The sequence below is a fragment of the Balearica regulorum genome, chromosome 16 (genome assembly GCF_011004875.1).
Source record: "Balearica regulorum gibbericeps isolate bBalReg1 chromosome 16, bBalReg1.pri, whole genome shotgun sequence".
Taxonomy (NCBI): domain Eukaryota; kingdom Metazoa; phylum Chordata; class Aves; order Gruiformes; family Gruidae; genus Balearica; species Balearica regulorum.
The window spans coordinates 7464534-7482173 of NC_046199.1; the positions used below are offsets into that span (position 1 = coordinate 7464534).

A 17640-nucleotide genomic window follows, 5' to 3' on the forward strand; every position below is an offset into this window, starting at 1 on the left:
TTAATCTTAAATCACAGTAAGCACAGATTATTCTACTCTACGTGGAGTTACTTGCAGACCTTCCCTCTCCACCTGGTACTGCCCATAAATTCCTGGTTTGCAGGGGCTACCAAATGATTCTAAAAATGTTGAGCCTTTTCATTCCAGAAAATGGCTATCTTGTAAAGATCAGAGAGTCAGTCATAGGGCTATGATTTCTATGTGTAATGCAATTTTTTTCCTCTCCTGAATAAACTTGTTTGGGTTTGCGTGGCAAGGTTTTTGCAGAGGGGGTGCTACTGGGTGGCTTCTGTGAGAAGCTGCTAGAACCTTCCCCTATGTCTGATAGAGCTGATGCCAGCTGGCTCCAAGATGGACCCGCTGCTGGCCAAGGCCAAGATGGTCAGCGATGGTGGTAGCGCCTCTGGGATAACATATTTAAGGGAAAAAAATTGCTGTGGAAACAGCAGTGGAGAGAGGAGTGAGATGTGAGAGGAACAACTCTGCAGACACCAAGGTCAGTGAAGAAGGAGGGGGAGGAGGTGCTCCAGGTGCCAGAGCAGACATTCCCCTGCAGCCCATGGAGAAGACCATGGTGAAGCAGGCTGTACCCCTGCAGCCCACAGAGGGTGATGGTGCAGCCCACGGAGGACCCCATGCCGGAGCAGGTGGATGCATGTGAAGGAGGCTGTGACCCCATGGCAACCCTGCGCTGGACCAGGCTCCTGGCAGGACTTGTGGACCCGTGGAGAGAGGAGCCCATGCTGGAGCAGGTTTGCTGGCAGGACTTGTAATCCAATGGAAGGGACCCATGCTGGAGCAGTTTGTGAAGAACTGCAGCCCGTGGGAATGACTCACGTTGAAGAAGTTCTTGGAGGACTGTCTCCTATGGGAGGGACCCCACACTGGAGCAGGGGAAGAGTGTGAGAAGTCCTCCCCCTGAGGAGGAAGGAGCAGCAGAGACAATGTGTGATGAACTGACCACAACCCCTATTCCCCATCCTCTTGTGCCGGTGGGGGGGAGGAGGGAGAGAAAATCATGAGTGAAGTTAAACCCAGGAAGAAGAGAGGGGTGGGGGGAAGGGATTTTTAAGATTTGGGTTTACTTCTCATTATCCTACTCTGATTTGATTGGTAAGTTAAGTCTGTTTTGCCCGTGACAGTAATTGGTGAATGATCTCTCCCTGCCTTTATCTCGACCCACGAGTCTTTCATTATATTTTCTTTCCCCTGTGCAGCTGAGGAGAGCAGTGACAGAGTGGCTTTGGTGGGCACCTGGCATCCAACCAGGGTCAACCCACCACAAAACTGCAGCGTAAGAGTACTTCCTGTGGCAGACCTCATTCTATTATAAAGCTTTACTAAGACAACAGATACTCTACAATAATAATTACACTTTATATTTCTACTGCAGTTTTCTTTCCTGAAGCCCCTGAATCTTCCCTAGGTTTCCTTCCCTCATGAGAATCTTTACCTGATTCCTGCTGGCTATTTTGAAGGGAATCCAAATCTGCGCCTCCTTCCATGGAAGAGTCTTCTTTACTGGAGCCAGGATGACTGCCATTCAGATATGCAGTGGATGCTGCTTGCTGAACCCTGTCCTCTTCAGCATCTTCGTGTGTTCTGTACACCCACTGGTACAATCCCTTTCAAGAGATATAGGCTTCAGCTATGACCTCAGTGAAAATGCTCAGTGTCTACACGTTTGGACTACAAAGGTGAATCTAGCTATCAATTTTATATCTTCTAAGTTGGCTGAAATATCAACATTCCCCCAGCTTTCCTCTGAACTTCAGAGAATATAAAATCTAGATTGATATCTGGGTGAAGTTCTAGTTTTAGCAATAGTTAATAATATTTAGCACAGAAGAAGGGGAGGACAGAAGGAGGGCAGGAATTAGTGTACTTCCTCTGAGGATTTGTATTCATACCAGCGCTTCCTGTTGTCTGGTCCTGTAGGCTGTAAAGTGCTCCAGAACTTCCACATAATTTCCATGTGTTGCATTATTCCCATTAACTTTCAAAATACACTGCCCTGGATGAAGGCCTACAGCTGCAGCCTCAGAACCTGAAAAATCAACAGAAGAGGAGTTAGACTGAAAAGCCATCTGACTATGGAAGAGAAAATTGTAAAGTTTATAGAGGGTTTCTGGTTAAGACGAGTAAGAAGAAAAAGCTAGTTGAATGCTGTCATGCTTTTGCTACCAAGTGTTCTGAGAGCTTTGTTGTACAAGGAAAACATCATGCGTCTACCCTTCACATTTACAGCAGTGTTGGGAAAAACAGAGACCTCCTAAGACCTAAATGCATTCATGCTAGAAATTGAAATTCCTGTGGGAAATCATTTGGGATTCTTAAATGGCTTTTCTAGCCTTATGATTACATTAGCTGAGGTCTTGCTGAAATGTAAACAGTTTTATTTGTTTCAGCTTGTTGCACTTGAAAGACACAGAACACTTGCATGTTATGCAATTTGCTGTGGTCTAAGAAAAAGACTATGATGTACTTAAAACTAGAGTAAGCCTAGAGTGCAATAACCAGCTTCAATGGATGTATTCCAGATTCAAGTGAACAAGACTCAGACTCAAATCCAGCTCCTAGAAATCTAGGTTAAGGTGATTAACTTTTTTAAGGCATCATCATTTAAAATTCATACAGTATTATTCCAAATGCAATTTGTCTTTTGCTAGCAAAATCCTGAAAAAGGAGAATCTCTCTAGCTGGCACTTGTAGTCCGCATTCTTCAGATTGCTAAAAAGTGGTTATAGGTGCTGTTATGAAAGAGTGTAATAAATGTGTCTCCCCGAGAACACTGTTGCATTTGGCTGCTGCCTGTTGCCTGTATACTAACTACACATATTTGGAAATATGTATTTGTTCTGAAGGAAGTGGTACATGTCATAAAGGTCGTATTCTCTGCATTTGCTGAAAATAAAGGTTAGAGCTGTGCTTTATTTGCAGGTCAGTTCACATTTCAGTTACAGAAGTAGTAAATATCTCTGTCATACTGTGTTTCCTCCTTTTAAAAAGGCCAAGGAAATCAGTTGCCCTCTATCTTATATTGGTGATTTATAGCAGTATAAGCCAATGTAAAGGGAGAAGTAGTCTTCAAGTCTTATGTCATACTTTGTGATGGCCATTAAGAAACATGATCTGTCTACTAACCTGCTGATCCCACAGCACATTCACAACTGCAGTGATCCAAACTCTGGCTGACCACAGGCAAAAATATTGAGAAAGCAGCAGACAGCATTACATCTCAGCTTTTTCTCAGATACCTCAGTTTTAAATTTGTATTCCCTGTGGCTGTAAAGCTGTATCTTTGTAGTCTTAGAAGAAACAAGGTTAGCATCACTAGGCAAGTGCACTTCTAGCTTGCAAGAGCTCAGGTGACAATGCTTTCTCAAGAGTCTTTCCACAGTACCGTGGATTGCAGTATCACCAAGTTTCTTCTACTTTAGAATTAAGTTATTCCTTGTTTCGTGCTGATGGGATTAGTGACACAACACTCAATTCATAATAATGATACCATTTTCTTAGACTGCATTTAGATTATAAACACTTTGAGGCAGGAACTACCTCATTGTTCTATGGTTTTATATATGAGTTTGATCCTTCTCTACGACAGGGGTTCCTAGTCATTATGGTTATTAAAATAAGTTGTCAGAACTTGTTTAGAACAAGTTTGACAATGAAACCTGGATCTCTCTCTATACACACACACACACACTTTATATACACATGTATATATATTTAGCTGTCTTCCAAACTGAACTATACCACAGCCTTTCTACTTACCTCTTCCTACCGCATGAACATATGGTGGTGCTGTTCCCCGTATCTGAAAGCAAAGTGCTTCAGGACAATCTGGGATTTTAATAATCCTGCAGGTAAATCAAGGACAAGAGAAAGCAGCATTTTAAGTTAAGCTGCCAGAGCTCTGAACAGTTTTAACAGCATCTTTCCCTGGCATTCACAACCATGTTTTGGATTAAAGAAAGCACCTACATAGTTTACAAATAAGTAAGAAAGAAATAGACATGAAGAAATCATCCACTCCATTCTCTAAGGCAGAGATTCTCTTTGCTAATTAAAACTTGGCACTTCCAAATTTATTACATCTTTTACCATGGGACAGAAACTTTCTATGGTATTTATATTCACTTCCATTTCTAGGCAAACTTCAGTGCAGCTGTGCAGACATACCATCTTCTCCATTAAAATAAAAATAGATGGGAGAAGACATCCTGGACTAGAATTTAGCATCAAGTGCTCATTCAGATGTTCGATTCTATGGCAAATTCTGGGATTACAGAATCTAATAATGCACAAGACATTAACAGGGCTAAGCCTCATTATAAGATACAATAATGGACTGAAAAACTGTAAGGGATGATACCGTTAGAGTCATCCAAAAATAAGCCAAGCTTTAATAGGGTGGAAATTGCTTTCCCTTGGACATATATTAGAGTCTGAGAAGCTTAACACCTGAGACAGAATGATGATCCTTGTGATTCAGTTCTGTTTGTGCACAAGGAAGCCAAAAGTTAACTAACTGCAGTATAAAGAGAATACATCCCAACTTGTTCTAGAAGCACAAGGTTCCTAAAAACAACCTGTGACTCTTGTACCTCTTTCATTTATGTCATTTGTTTTCCTATTGAACAGTTTCTATGTAGCTAAGTGTTTACACAGTTCACTACAAACTGTAGAAGAAATATTTATTAATTGATGTTTCTAGATAATCTTTTTGTCTGCCCATCTTGGCACTTACTCTTTTGATTTGGTGGCTACCAGAAGCCTAAGTGGCCTTCGTGAGCAGAAGGACTGGTTTAAGATGGTTTCTACTTCTGAAAATGGGCGTAGGAATATTAAGTCCTCGTTGATGGAATAGATTTTTCTTCCCATCTGCAGGCCTGCCATCTGCAAATGAAACAAGCACCACAGAAAACTTTGGATCATTGGCAGCATCTCTGAAAATTCAGGCTCCAAGGTTCAACTGTTCTCTACTTATGGATGTTCCTAGGATTATTGTCATATGGAATACTGTATAAACAGTTTTGGTCCATCAAATCATTTCTCAGTCACCCTTAAAGTTGTCTGCATTTACAGAAAACAAAGAGATTTCATCAATATCTGTATAAATATGCCACTCCACAGATACATCTTACTTTGCTATGGATATATCTTTGTACTTTTCTGCTACTTTTTTTTTTGATAGGGACTATTAAAAAAGGAGAGTATATATAAAAAAAGGAGACTAAAAAATAAGAGACTATAATAGACTGGCTGTGATACTCAGTGAGATACAGAAGTGTGACTTCTCACAACTTACAGCTCAGGCACAGGGAGCCAATAAGATAGTTTTCAATCACTAGCCACGCAAAACCAATCTGTACCTAGTCACATAAATGTAACCTGTTTTTAAGTGGTGGTAGAAACCTGTCTCTGCTTTTAAATGAAGTTACTGGCTCTTTATCAGCCTAAAAAGCCAGAAGATTTTCTTTTTAATTCCGAGCTTTTGCACCTAACTTTAGTTATTTGGTCATGGCCACACGGGAAGTCAGAGACAGATCCGATGACAGAATTGACATCCCCTATTCTGCCCACTGGACAATAACCGTAACGATACCTCTTGATGATCTATACCAGTTAAAATGTGACATAGCAGCACTTAGACTAGGTGTTAGGATATCAAGGAAATATAAAATTCCCTTTAACGGAGTAAAAAGAAAAGAAAAAAAAATATTAACCTCTCCCAGATTAGAATTACTTCCTATCACTTCAAGATCCAGCAGTTGGGCTTTCTTCTAAATGTGACAAATCCTTTTCCTGTTCTGCCTGGAATCAATTAACAAATTTCTTGACGTGGAAAAGGAGGTCTAAACAGATCTCCTCCCACATATGAAATCTGACCTGTTGCAAAAATGAATGCGGAAGTGTAGGACTGGAAAACCTTGCTGACTATGTCTATGCATGGCTTGGCTTTTCCTAAATATATTTTGTGGTCTGAAAGTCAGAGATCAATTTACCTACAAAAATCTATACTTTTTTTCTCAAATCAAAGCTATTAAAAGGAAAAACTACTAAGTGCCCTCCTTGAGTTAATTCTCAAGCTCTCCACAGTTGACAACATGCTCTTGTGTACCTGGAAATAACATTTTTCATCTTTCTTTTTTATAAATAATCTCTAAAATGGATAATAGGGATAAGTAGCAATAGAGATTTTAACTTAAGATAGAATTTGACAAACTTTGGTTTATAATTCAATGGCAATGTTCCTGCTATTTGCATTTACTTATACTGATGAGTTCATTATAAAGTAATAATTATTATATGAATTTCTAAAGTCATTATGGTTTAGGCCTGATTTTCTCAAAGTAGCTCATGCACATAATGTATATGCAATTAGCTAAACTCTTTGCATACCTGCAATCATTCTACCTGTGGGTGACCTCTTTATATTCCTAACTTATTGCTTGTGCATACAGGACACCTACCTATACACATAATCATAGCAAATCCATGAACGTGTGAGGCACAAAGTTGCATATTAAACCCTACAAACTAGCAACTTGCAAATAAAAATCTGCTACTCTACTGGGATATAACTAACCAGGTGAAGGAAGATTAGACAGCACGTATCTTTAAGAGTAAAGACCCACAGTGTCACAGAGCTTCTGAATAACGGATGCTCCTTATGACAACTCAATGCAGTTGTCTGGATCTGGGCCACTGTTTTTTTCCGCAACACCAGCAGCTTGCTATTTGCTGTTCATCTGCATGGCCTTTGGCCAGCTGGCTGCTTGTTGAACACGCTCTGTCCAAACCCTAGACATCTGCTTCCCAGTTGGCTGTTCAGAGTGAGACAGCAACCACACCTCCCAAAAGGATAATTTTTTTCACTGTTGCTTCCTTCTCATAAAGTATCATTCATAAACCAGCTCCAGGATTAAAAACCTATGGGAATAAGCCCAGCTACAAGTGAGCTGGGTTAGAAAGGAAGATAACGTACAAACTGAGGAGACATTGACTTTCTGAATGTCTTTCTGAAGACACGTGAACTTGGGATAGGCATGGGATGTGCAACAGTCCATATCAACGAACCACTGCTATATGATTTTTTTTGTGACCATCTAAGTGAGCTGAGCAAATGGTAATAGTCACAGGCAGCAGCTGCCAGGAGCACGGGGGCACAATTCCCACAGGCAAGAGTCCCGGGCTGAGAACTGCTCATCATTCAGGATCAGGAGAGAAAGTGCATGAGTAGTGCTCACGAGGGCACTATTCGATCTAAGGGCCAAAATGAGAACCTGAACACACATGTCAGGCAAAGAGTTCCCAAACTGCGGTTCAAGTACCCTATCAGTACAGGAATTTGATGTTCCAGCAATTCTTTTAAACACAGTTTGAGAACTGCTTCTGGCATAGACAAATCTGACAGTTCACAAAACAGTTTCTAAAAAAAAATCTTGAGAAGAAAAAAGCCACTAATAATAGAAAGAACAATGCTTGGCAAGTCTGATTTCAAATAAAAACCCCAAAGATCCTTGTTGCACATGCATGAAGTTCAATACTGTGTGCCACCACAACTTGTCATGACAATTTTTTTCCAGGTATACTAGGAAAAAAAAAAATCACAATCCCAAACTCAGACAGAATGTGTTCATCTTGAATAAACTTGTGCAAGTAATAGATTTGTTCACGCTTAATCAGTGAATCTGGAATCTTGTTCTGGCCTAAAGTCTGACAGTCCTAATGACTGCAGTGATGGGCACTGTGAAGCAAAGCTGCATGTCTTAATTTTTGTCCCTAAAGAGTGTGACAGCAGGCATAGAGTCTCTAAATGGCCTACAGCTGCTAGGCCACACAGAACTGCATGCTGGATATCTTTCTAGTATCACGAAGCAATCAAAAAAGCCCAAGAATATAATGAAATGCATTACTGTTGGACCTCAGGTCTTTCCAGGATGGGCTGACAGCCCTCTGGTTCAGAGAGATGCAGATTTAGGTTTTTTCTGGAGCAATATTTTAAGATCAAGTTGAAAAGAAGGCTCATGGTCACAGATGGTTTGTCTTGGAAGATCAAGAAAAAGATTCCTTAGAAAAGTGTGTGCTTCTGTCGTCTTAAAACATAACAGATTTGCAGGACATTCCACAGGCATCCAGCCAAAGAAAGGGCAGAAGGATTGTCTGTCAGGCAATGGTTTACAGCAGAGGTTTAGATTAATAAAAGTTTTGGCCAATCTATGTCGATTTTGAGCATGAGGTAGAAGACTTGTTTCTTTGTTGACCATAAACCAAATGAGAATCAGGAATACTGACATAATTTAATTCTAATATTAAACTTCAGTTCAAAATTCCTTCCCATTTGACATTCTCAACTTGCTAAAATCAGTCTGTCCACTTCAGCTGTTTGCATTGGGCGAGTCATCCAGGAATATTTGTAGCCTAAAGCAGTGACCAACAAATGAATGTGGACATTAAAAAATTCTCTAATGGTTGACTTTTAATGAGCAGTACTGTCTCTGTGCTGCCACAATTTACTGTGAAACCATGGACAAGTCATTTAGTTCCCTCCAATCTCCATAGGTGCTGAAAGGCACCTAAATAGCTTTTAAAAAATAGACTTTCAGTCTGTGCCTTATTTCAGTAAATGAAAGATCACATTGTGTTATCTACTCAAAGGTTTTGTATGGATAAACAAATGACTATGAAATACTCAGATCTTAAGACATTTGGGCCATCTATGTGCCTCAAAGAAACAAAGCAAATATATTTTGTAGAGCTGTTAAAAAATACCAGGGAGAGAAATGAGTGCATGTTTTTTAAGGAAAAATACAAATCTAAAAATATAACTTAAATCTGTTTCTCACTGAACATCTTTGCTATCCCAAAACAATGTTACTTTGCCTCCCTCCTCAAATGCAAGTTGCTAATGAACCTGAGATATGCTATCATCACACAGAGATACTGCTGCTGTCCTATCACTTATCAAAAATATTCAGCAAGTCACCCAAAGATGCCAAAACACTTAGAAATCTACAGAAACAGTTCATTACCACAGGAAATGTAGAAGATACCTGATTTTCTATAAGCTGCCTTTAAAATAAACAGAGCTTAATAGGATGGCTTTGTACTTTTTCAAAGCACTGAAATATTCTTAGGTACCAAACCCAAAATATTTATGAATGTCAGGCCATACCTCTGCAGAAGATCCTCGTCGAACTGACTTTACCACGATTGCTTTGTTCTTTTCTTCCATGTCAAATCCATAGTCATCTTCTTCTGGTAAAATCTTAAAAAGAGCACAAGGTAATGCTTCATAAATAGGGACTTAGCTGAAAAGCTGAAGGATGGAGATGAGAAATTGGACTTTTCATTGCAAGCCACGATTGCATAGACTTGTAGATTTTAAGGCTGAAAGCAACTATTAGGTCATTTGGTCTAATCTCCTACATAACATAAGCCATAAAATTTAATTGAGTTATTTCTGCATTGAGAAATTACTACACTAAAGTAGAATTTCCAGAGAGCTTTCTAGTTATGAACTGCAGTCTTTAAGAAGTGAAGAATCTATTCCTACCCTTGAGAGTTTGTTCCAATAGTTAATCAACTCTTCTATTAGTAACTGCATTTGGTTTTAACTTCTAGGCCTTCATTCTTCATTAGATCTTTCACTTTTAGGTTAAGGAATTCATCAATATTCAGTATTTTCCATCAGTGAATGCACTTACAGATCAAATTGTAGTCATTTACTTATTTTTAAAAATACATCCCACATACCCAATTATGAATGATCCATTGAGTCCTTCTTAGCTACCAGTTTCAAATAAATTGGGGACCTCAGGCCTATTTCTCATAGATGATACTACACACTACATAAATTACATCGTAACACTTGGTCTGCTCGCTAAAATTTTGGATGACCAGTGAGAGAATAATTTCTGACATCTATAGGTTCTTCCTCTAGAGAACAGGCACATAAGCTTTGTGTTAGGGAAAAAGTACAAGACTCATGTCCTGTGCTCAGTTTGCACCTTTTATGGTTGACAGAAGACTTGGTAGTTCTTGCTCCTGATAATCTGCTTCCTCTTATTTGCACTGAGGTTACACAGACCTGTCATATAAATATTTTTCATAATCATATCAATCATGGCAAATATTAGTTTCACTCATCCTTTTCTAGTAGTTTATTAACAATGAAAGAAAGCTTAACAACTCACTTCCAATTTTAAAAAAATAAAGCAAGTCTGGCCACTGGTAAATGGACAAGTGGAAATTCTACCAGATAAACATCTTGCATTTGAGCAAACACTACACATTTAAGAACCATCTCATAAATTCTAATTGAGTTAAAAGGAAAAACAAAGCTTCTTATAATCTAGCATGCCACTGGGAAAAAAATTACTGAGAATTATTTCCTTGATTCTGATGATTCCTGTACTATTTTAAAATACTGTCCTTTTTCTATTGAAGTCAATGTCATCAGCCTTTAAGCTTTGTCCTTCTACAGGAATTCACCTTAGAAAAAAAATATTAAAGAAATAGAATCATTCTTTCCTGCAGGAGCCATGCAGCCATGTTAAAATAATGCATGACATAATATATCTGCAGGGAAAAAATCCTCATCAGATGATGTTCAGATTAAATGACAGACAGGAAAGTAAAAAGACTGAAAGGTAAGTTTACCATTCTTGGATATTTCTAACAAAATAGTTTCAGAAGTTGCTATTTATGCATGTTTAATAAAAGGACAGCTTAGAAAATTGGGGATATCACCGGTTAGATTTTTAGTGTTGCAAGTGTAATGAGTTTCAGTCCAACACAACATGTACTTTTATCACTTCACATTTGGGATTGAATAGAAAATTTCTAGGATAGGTCTCCCATCCAATTCTCATTTTCAATTTCTTTTGTTGCATTTTGAAAGCATATGTGAAAAGATATTTAAAAATTTGGAAGCTTTGATTTGTCAAACTTAGTAAGCCAGTAGCTACACAAACTTACATGATCTCTTAGGTGCAGCTATCATTACTATGCATGAAGATCTTTTATATGCTATCATTTTTATTAACCTACCTTTCTCTGTTCATTAGTCAAAAATGTATTGTTTGAAAGCAAAGAACCAAAATACTTTTAAGAAATCCCAAGTGCATCAACATCAGGAACTTTATCACCACGTTGTAAAGAAAGAAATCTCACATTCTGTATACTGACAGAAAAGGTAGATTATGGATAATATTCAATATGCAATACTAGGAGAAGGCTATGATTCATTCTTTATTATGAAGTAGTAATACCTTGCAATTCTACAGCTGAATGCCATTCATCCCTAAGGAGTCCAAAGCAATTAACTAACTTGCCATCTACAAGAATTATTTCTGTGCCCCTGAAATCCAATCAGTTTTTTGAATGTAAGGCAGCAGCTGTTTAATCTTGAAAGACAACCATGTTAAAAAATGAGACCATATGAGAAATAAGCATGTTTAATCAAAACCAGAGGGCAAATGTAGTTGGAACATATTCAAAGAGAATTTTGACAGAGATGGGGGGACAGAGTGGGGAGAAGAAAAGCTATGCAAAGAAGGGTCTATTACACCTGTATCTGTTACATTCATGAACCATTTTTGGCACATGGGTCATGATGCTCGTGTGGTACCTCTCCATTTCTCCTCCTTCCTGTACAAGGAGGATTATAGAATCAGAAAATGCTTGTGACATGGGGATGTTCAGTGTCTATGAGGGGAGATTTGACAGATTTCCAGGACAATGAAGATGACAGAGATGTGAAGTAGCTTGATGCTATGGGGTAGCTTCCAGCATTGCATCACGCTAATGTCATGAGAGCACGACTTAAATGTACAGGGCATAGTGTCTGGTTTACCCACCACACTTGCTGAGCCCTCAAACTGCATTCACACAAAGGGCTTTGGCTGGGCACTAAGATGCCCCCAGTGAAGGAGGTGAAAGAACTGGATCCATTTCCCTCTTGGCAGCCTCCCCAGGCTGCTTCTACTGTTCACGCAGAAGCAGGAACTCTCAGCCTAAACTCCTGGGGAAATCGGCAGTGAAAGAGGTAGCATAGGCAGATCAACCACCATTTCTTAAACTATGGTCCAAGATGCACATCCTTTTCTCACAGCCTTACCTACAGCTCTCCAGCACAAACTCTTCTCTGTTGGACACACTTGAACAGTCTGACTTGATTAAGAATTTCTTAAGGAGCAGTGACTTATCAGATAATGCCAAGTCTGAATGCTTCACAAAACTGATGAGGTTTCTATGGCCCTCAGCAGCATTCATTTGAAGGGACCTATTTTCCTGTCACCTCATCTCCCAGGTTGGTCCAGTCTCCCAGCCTTTCAAAAGTCCAAAGCTCTGGGGCACTACAACAAAATTTGAAAAGACAGAATTTCTTTCCAATGAGGAGCTCCAGAATCTAAGTCACCCCTACTGCTATTATCTTTAAAGGTATGTTTTGCCACATTAGCAAAATAGGCTTAATACATACAAAATGGCTCAAAGTTTCTTCTGGTTTGTGAGCTTTGAAATTGAGCACCGAAATTGAACTGTCTGTTCTGAACAGTGAAAGATTTACAGCCTAAAGGATGTTTTTCACTTCAGAGTTCACTGTAATTTTTAGTATCCAAATCCACTCAAAGCCTTTATCTGGTCACATACCTGGATGATGGATGCCTCTTTGGTACTGACTTTTGCCAGCCTGTCTCCTTGGGAGATCAGAAATCCCTAGAGGATGGGTTCTCATTAGTGGCTCTGTACCCAGGGGTGTTTTAAATCAATGATATGAACTCTCAAGCTACAATAGACTGTGGTACTAGTATAATGAAGAACAAAGGGAAATGTCTTTTTTGCTCGCTCTCTGCTGAAATTTTGCAGAATTAGGTAGTTTCACATTAGCACAACACACAAAAATAATTCTCCTGGAATGATTAAAGATGAAAGACATTTTTATTAAGGACCAAGTATGGCTTTATTTGAGTAATACAAATTACTATTATTTATTCATAGATAGAACAGGAGAAATGTGTTTTATAGTTTTATGAGAATTTTAGGAAGACTACTACATTTATTGATTAGTTGGTTTAAAATGGAGAAGACATGAACTCAAATGATAATACTACCTATTACCTAAAAACTTGGTATCTGAAGTGCTGAATTGTAAGGACACTTCCATTTTCAAAGCTGATTCTAAATGTAACAGCAGTAGCAAAGCCCTGTGGATAGATGAGATTTAGCATCCTAACTTTCAGATGGTAAACTGAGGTATGGAGTGACTTAAGGTCTTTCTCAGACCACACAGTGAGTTCATGTGAGAAGTTAAATTAAAACCCAGGTAGCTCTGACTTCTGTGCTCAAACCATTGGCTTTCATTGAATATGCTACAGTACTCAGGCACCTGCATGAGTTGAATTCCAGGACGTGTGGGACACAGCAATTACTCTCTCCTGCAACTATTGCGACACACTACTGACAGTAAGAAATATGGGATTCCCTGGAGGCATGTAGGAGATATCACAGATCTGGAAAGTTTACGAGGTTTAGACTTAACAGTCCAGATCTCCAATCCAGCATGACGGTTTTGAGAACGCTACATAAAATGTACAGAGGCATCATCTTCAGAAATCACTGGAAATGCTTTCTTTTGAGATCAGATAAGTGATACACTGGAGTCTTCTGAGGATTCTAGCATTGTATGTGCATTAAACTTCTTAGGAAACTTTGATGAGGCCCATCTCTACAGGCAATTATCCTTGTCTGATACTCAGCTCCAAGCTACCGGTTTCATTTTGTGTTATGGTTGGCTTGGGCTAACAAGTAGAGGTGCTGATCACAAGTTAACAGCAACATTGCAGTAACCAAGTCACAATGCTTAGAGTCAATCCAAAATCCAAATTCTCTTCAACTATGCAAAGAATGTTGTATATTTTTTCAGTTTGTCAAGATTTATGTCCTTCAATGAGAAACAATTGCACAAATAAATGAGTATTAAGTTTTGTTTGAAGTGCATTTTTTCAGACTGAAAGCACTTTTTTCCTTGGCATTTCTAATGATGTAGTTGCCAAAGCTTCTGTTTTTTTCTGTTTTCAAGGGCAAGCTCTCCTGTGATAAAGCAAACTTAGATGAAGAGGGTAGGGGAAGCTGTCCATTAAACAGCTAGGATTTCATGGCAGTAGAAAAGCATGTTTCAAAAGCCAGTGCTGAGAAAATTCCATTAAACTTCTTATGGTGGGATTGGGGGATGGGAAGGATCAATGCCCTATCATGAGTCTAAAGAGGCAAGTAGTGATGTTGCACAGACAGGAAAGCCTCAGGATTCCAGCTGCCCAAAATTGCTAAACACAGACTAACAGAGAAGTCAGGCACAAGTTTTTGTTATGAATAAGTGTAATGCATTTACTGTACTGCTATTTGTGGGATCCTCTTTACAAACATTCAGGGCACTGCTAATTAATTTGTGAAAATGAGGGCAACTCAATTTTAGCATGACTACTACTCATTTGACAAAATCTGTGCCCTCTAACTAGGAGATTTCTTATTCAGCATGTGCTGTTCATTTCGGATTGTTTACTTTTTGAGATGGGACTGTATTTTGACTGAGGCTAACTGATGCACTTCACAACTACAATAATAGTAATATTAAAATTATTCCTGTTGCAAGTATTTCAGTTACCAAATTATGGAGTGACTAGAAGGACCAATTAGGGATTACAATTAATCACTAGTAAATAGTGCATGTGCAAGGTTTGCTTGTTTGTTCTGGCTCTTTAGTGACTACTATCAAATAACTTTAAATCCCTCATTTCACAGCTAACCTATTACCGTTGGGTTTTTGCATTTTAACAGAAGTGCCTTGAACTGACAGAAAAAAGTGGAAGAGACATAATAATCAGTTTCCTCAAACTGTCTTGCCTTGATAAGGTGGAAAATTAAAAATACCTGAACAATGGCAGTTCCCACCAACTTACATGAAACTAATTTCTGAGTGCTCTGAAAATCACAATAAAAAAAACAACCCACAAAGTGTACCACCTTTTAACTGCTTCTCTTTATCTAACAGCTCTCCACGAGGATAATCATATTAACCAACCTGACCCTCTAGTCTCTGGCACTGGATGCATAGAGGAATAATTTTGAGGGACCATGGCGCTATAAGTATTAGTTCTGGCCATTCACACAAACACAGATTGGTCTCCTGGGAGACAAGACAACAGTGAGACAGTAAAGTTTGTGTGAATCACAGGAGAAGTTTTCCCGTATAACGGACCTCTGGATCTTTTCCAGCAATTCTGCTTTTGTAGTTTCTGACCTGAGTTTATATCCTGCTCCTGCATTCTGCCAGTGTTCAAAGGGAGAAAAAGATGGGCCTGGAGCCACTGGTACTAAACACGGATCACAGAACAAAGAGTCTGCACCAATCCCACTACCAAGTCTGAACAGCATTAGAATAGTCCCAGTGCAGTAACAACTGTGATGGCGCTTAGTGAGGTGGGAATCTGGAGGTAACAGTAATGTTGCAAAAGCATGAACATAAAGAACAGTATTTTTTGGAAAATGGTTTCCATAAACAAAGTAAAGCTGATACTTGATCCAGTAATGCAGGGCATATTCATGTCGCTTAGACAATGATATCCTGAAATGTCTGTGTTCTTATCAGTCTTTTAACTTGCACTGAATCTACTTCACATGTAACAGTGTTTAAACTGTGTTTAAACTTGATGGCAGACCTCTCCCAAGATAGTAGTGCCCACTATGCTTTCCTCCACCACACCAACACTGTGGTGCCTGCTCAGCAAACTCAAGAAACACATGGTGCCTGCTAAGACAACATCTCCAGCTCCCAGCTCGCTTCCAGACTCTCTCAAAGGCTTCATGGGAGCAGAAAGGGGTTGGACTGTGAACTGGACAAAATGGTCCTATCTCCGAGTCTCCTCTTTTCTTGAGATGTATCAGAAATAGGGAGGAACTTACTTGCATTTGCACATGTGTGCGTGTGAGCTGTGAATCCAAAGCTCCCAGGTACTGCAGGACGGTCACATCTGCCACTTACAGAGTTCCTTCATACTAGAATAAGCTATGTGGTCTGCCAGGCTAGAAAAGTCAGAGCTACAGAAGTTGGAGCTCTACAGCAAAGTAGCTCAAGAATTAGTATTTATGCAGTGAAGAAAAGGCTAGCTATAGGTGCAATTCCCCATTTCAGTTCTACTCCATTATAATTTTCCTTCTCATTCTCCTGTAGTATAAACTGCTACCACTTTCACAGAAACATCAAGGTTTGCATTTACATATTTCTTACCAGAAGACTCTTTCCCAGGATGTTTTCCACAAGCTTGAAGTCATTACGTAATTGTTTGCTCTTGGAACTGGTGCCTTCCATCTCCTCATCAGCATAAAAACGGAAATATAAGGATTCATCCTTAAATTCACTTTTCTCCAGGACTGGAAACAATATGTATGAAATACATACATGCATTTACACAGAGGGAGAAAGAGAGAAACAAAAAAGAAAGTTAAAGGAAATCCTAAACATTTCCCCAGTCTTTACAGAACAAAGACCAGATGCATCCCTATCAACTAGCTATTCAGCTCTATATTTTTAAGCTACTACTGTATTTTAGGGGTATACTGTTCCTCACGAAGCACAGTAGCTCATGATATGAAGTTGGACTTCCCTGGCATGTAGAATGCATATAAAATGCAGAAGATCCTCTTGGAAGAAAGATGCTACTCAATACCTTATGCTCCTTTCCCATGTCAAAATTAATACAGTAAAACTATTAAAAAAGAGGGGTAAAATGGCTGTTTAAAGGTGAGCTGGCTAAATAGACTAAGGCTTTTCAACCTAAAAAGGAATTGAGAGGGAAATGAAATAAAATATATAAATTTATATATATAAAATCTATAACATTCTGGAAGGCATGACAAAGTTCTTTAACATGTTTTCACATATGAGACCTGGGGGCTTCAAACAAAAGTAGCAAGTGACAATTTTAAAACCTGAGGAACAACTTCCTCATGCAACATGTACTTATGCAAAGGAACTCCTTGCCAAAGGATGCTATGAATGCCAAAAGTCTACATGGGCTCAAAACAGATCAAATTCTTTAAAGAAAAACAATTATGCTTTCATTCTTATCAAGTACTATGCAAATTCTCTATTAGTTATTTAGAATAATCTGCTCTCAAAATCACTATTCAAAATATGAAAAGTAAATGTTATTTATGACTAAAACTGGATGTTTCATTGGACAAACTGTGTTTTCCTCTTAGGACTTTGTGCTATTTGATACTGATACAGATGTGGTTTGTTTACTTTCCCAGTTTAGCAGCAGCATCACTGAGGATGGATGATGTCTAACTTGGCAATTTGGCACTTCAGATTTGGGAACTTCAGAGATTCAGCACTAAGGATTGTGCTTGTTACCCAAGTGGCAAGAACTAGGCAATTTTACTTTGTACGTGACATTTTTTGGTGATATTTCAGGACAGTACTTGTCTTGTGCATTGGTCTGATGACTCTGAAAGAGATGCAGTGAAAAAACATTCCCCTTCTAGCTTGTTTAATCGCTTTAGGGCTCATCATAACTATTAGCGAGGGGATTCACTTGGGAAGGTACTTAGACATTTTGTGTAAGCTCG

The 17640-nt window shown here is 38.9% G+C and overlaps 1 protein-coding gene across 3 annotated transcripts in view; it reads right to left on the reverse strand.

Moving 5' to 3' along the window:
* Nucleotides 1-17640, reverse strand: part of PREX1 (phosphatidylinositol-3,4,5-trisphosphate dependent Rac exchange factor 1) — a 167142-nt gene that overhangs the window by 21721 nt on the left and 127781 nt on the right. For all 3 annotated transcript variants that reach the window (XM_075768814.1, XM_075768813.1, XM_075768812.1), the window contains exons 16-21: nt 16298-16440; nt 9185-9277; nt 4754-4902; nt 3778-3863; nt 1911-2047; nt 1454-1625 (exon numbers count right to left, since the gene is read on the reverse strand). In XM_075768814.1, coding sequence (XP_075624929.1) covers nt 1454-1625; nt 1911-2047; nt 3778-3863; nt 4754-4902; nt 9185-9277; nt 16298-16440 — 780 coding nt within the window. The remainder of the gene's footprint in view (nt 1-1453; nt 1626-1910; nt 2048-3777; nt 3864-4753; nt 4903-9184; nt 9278-16297; nt 16441-17640) is intronic.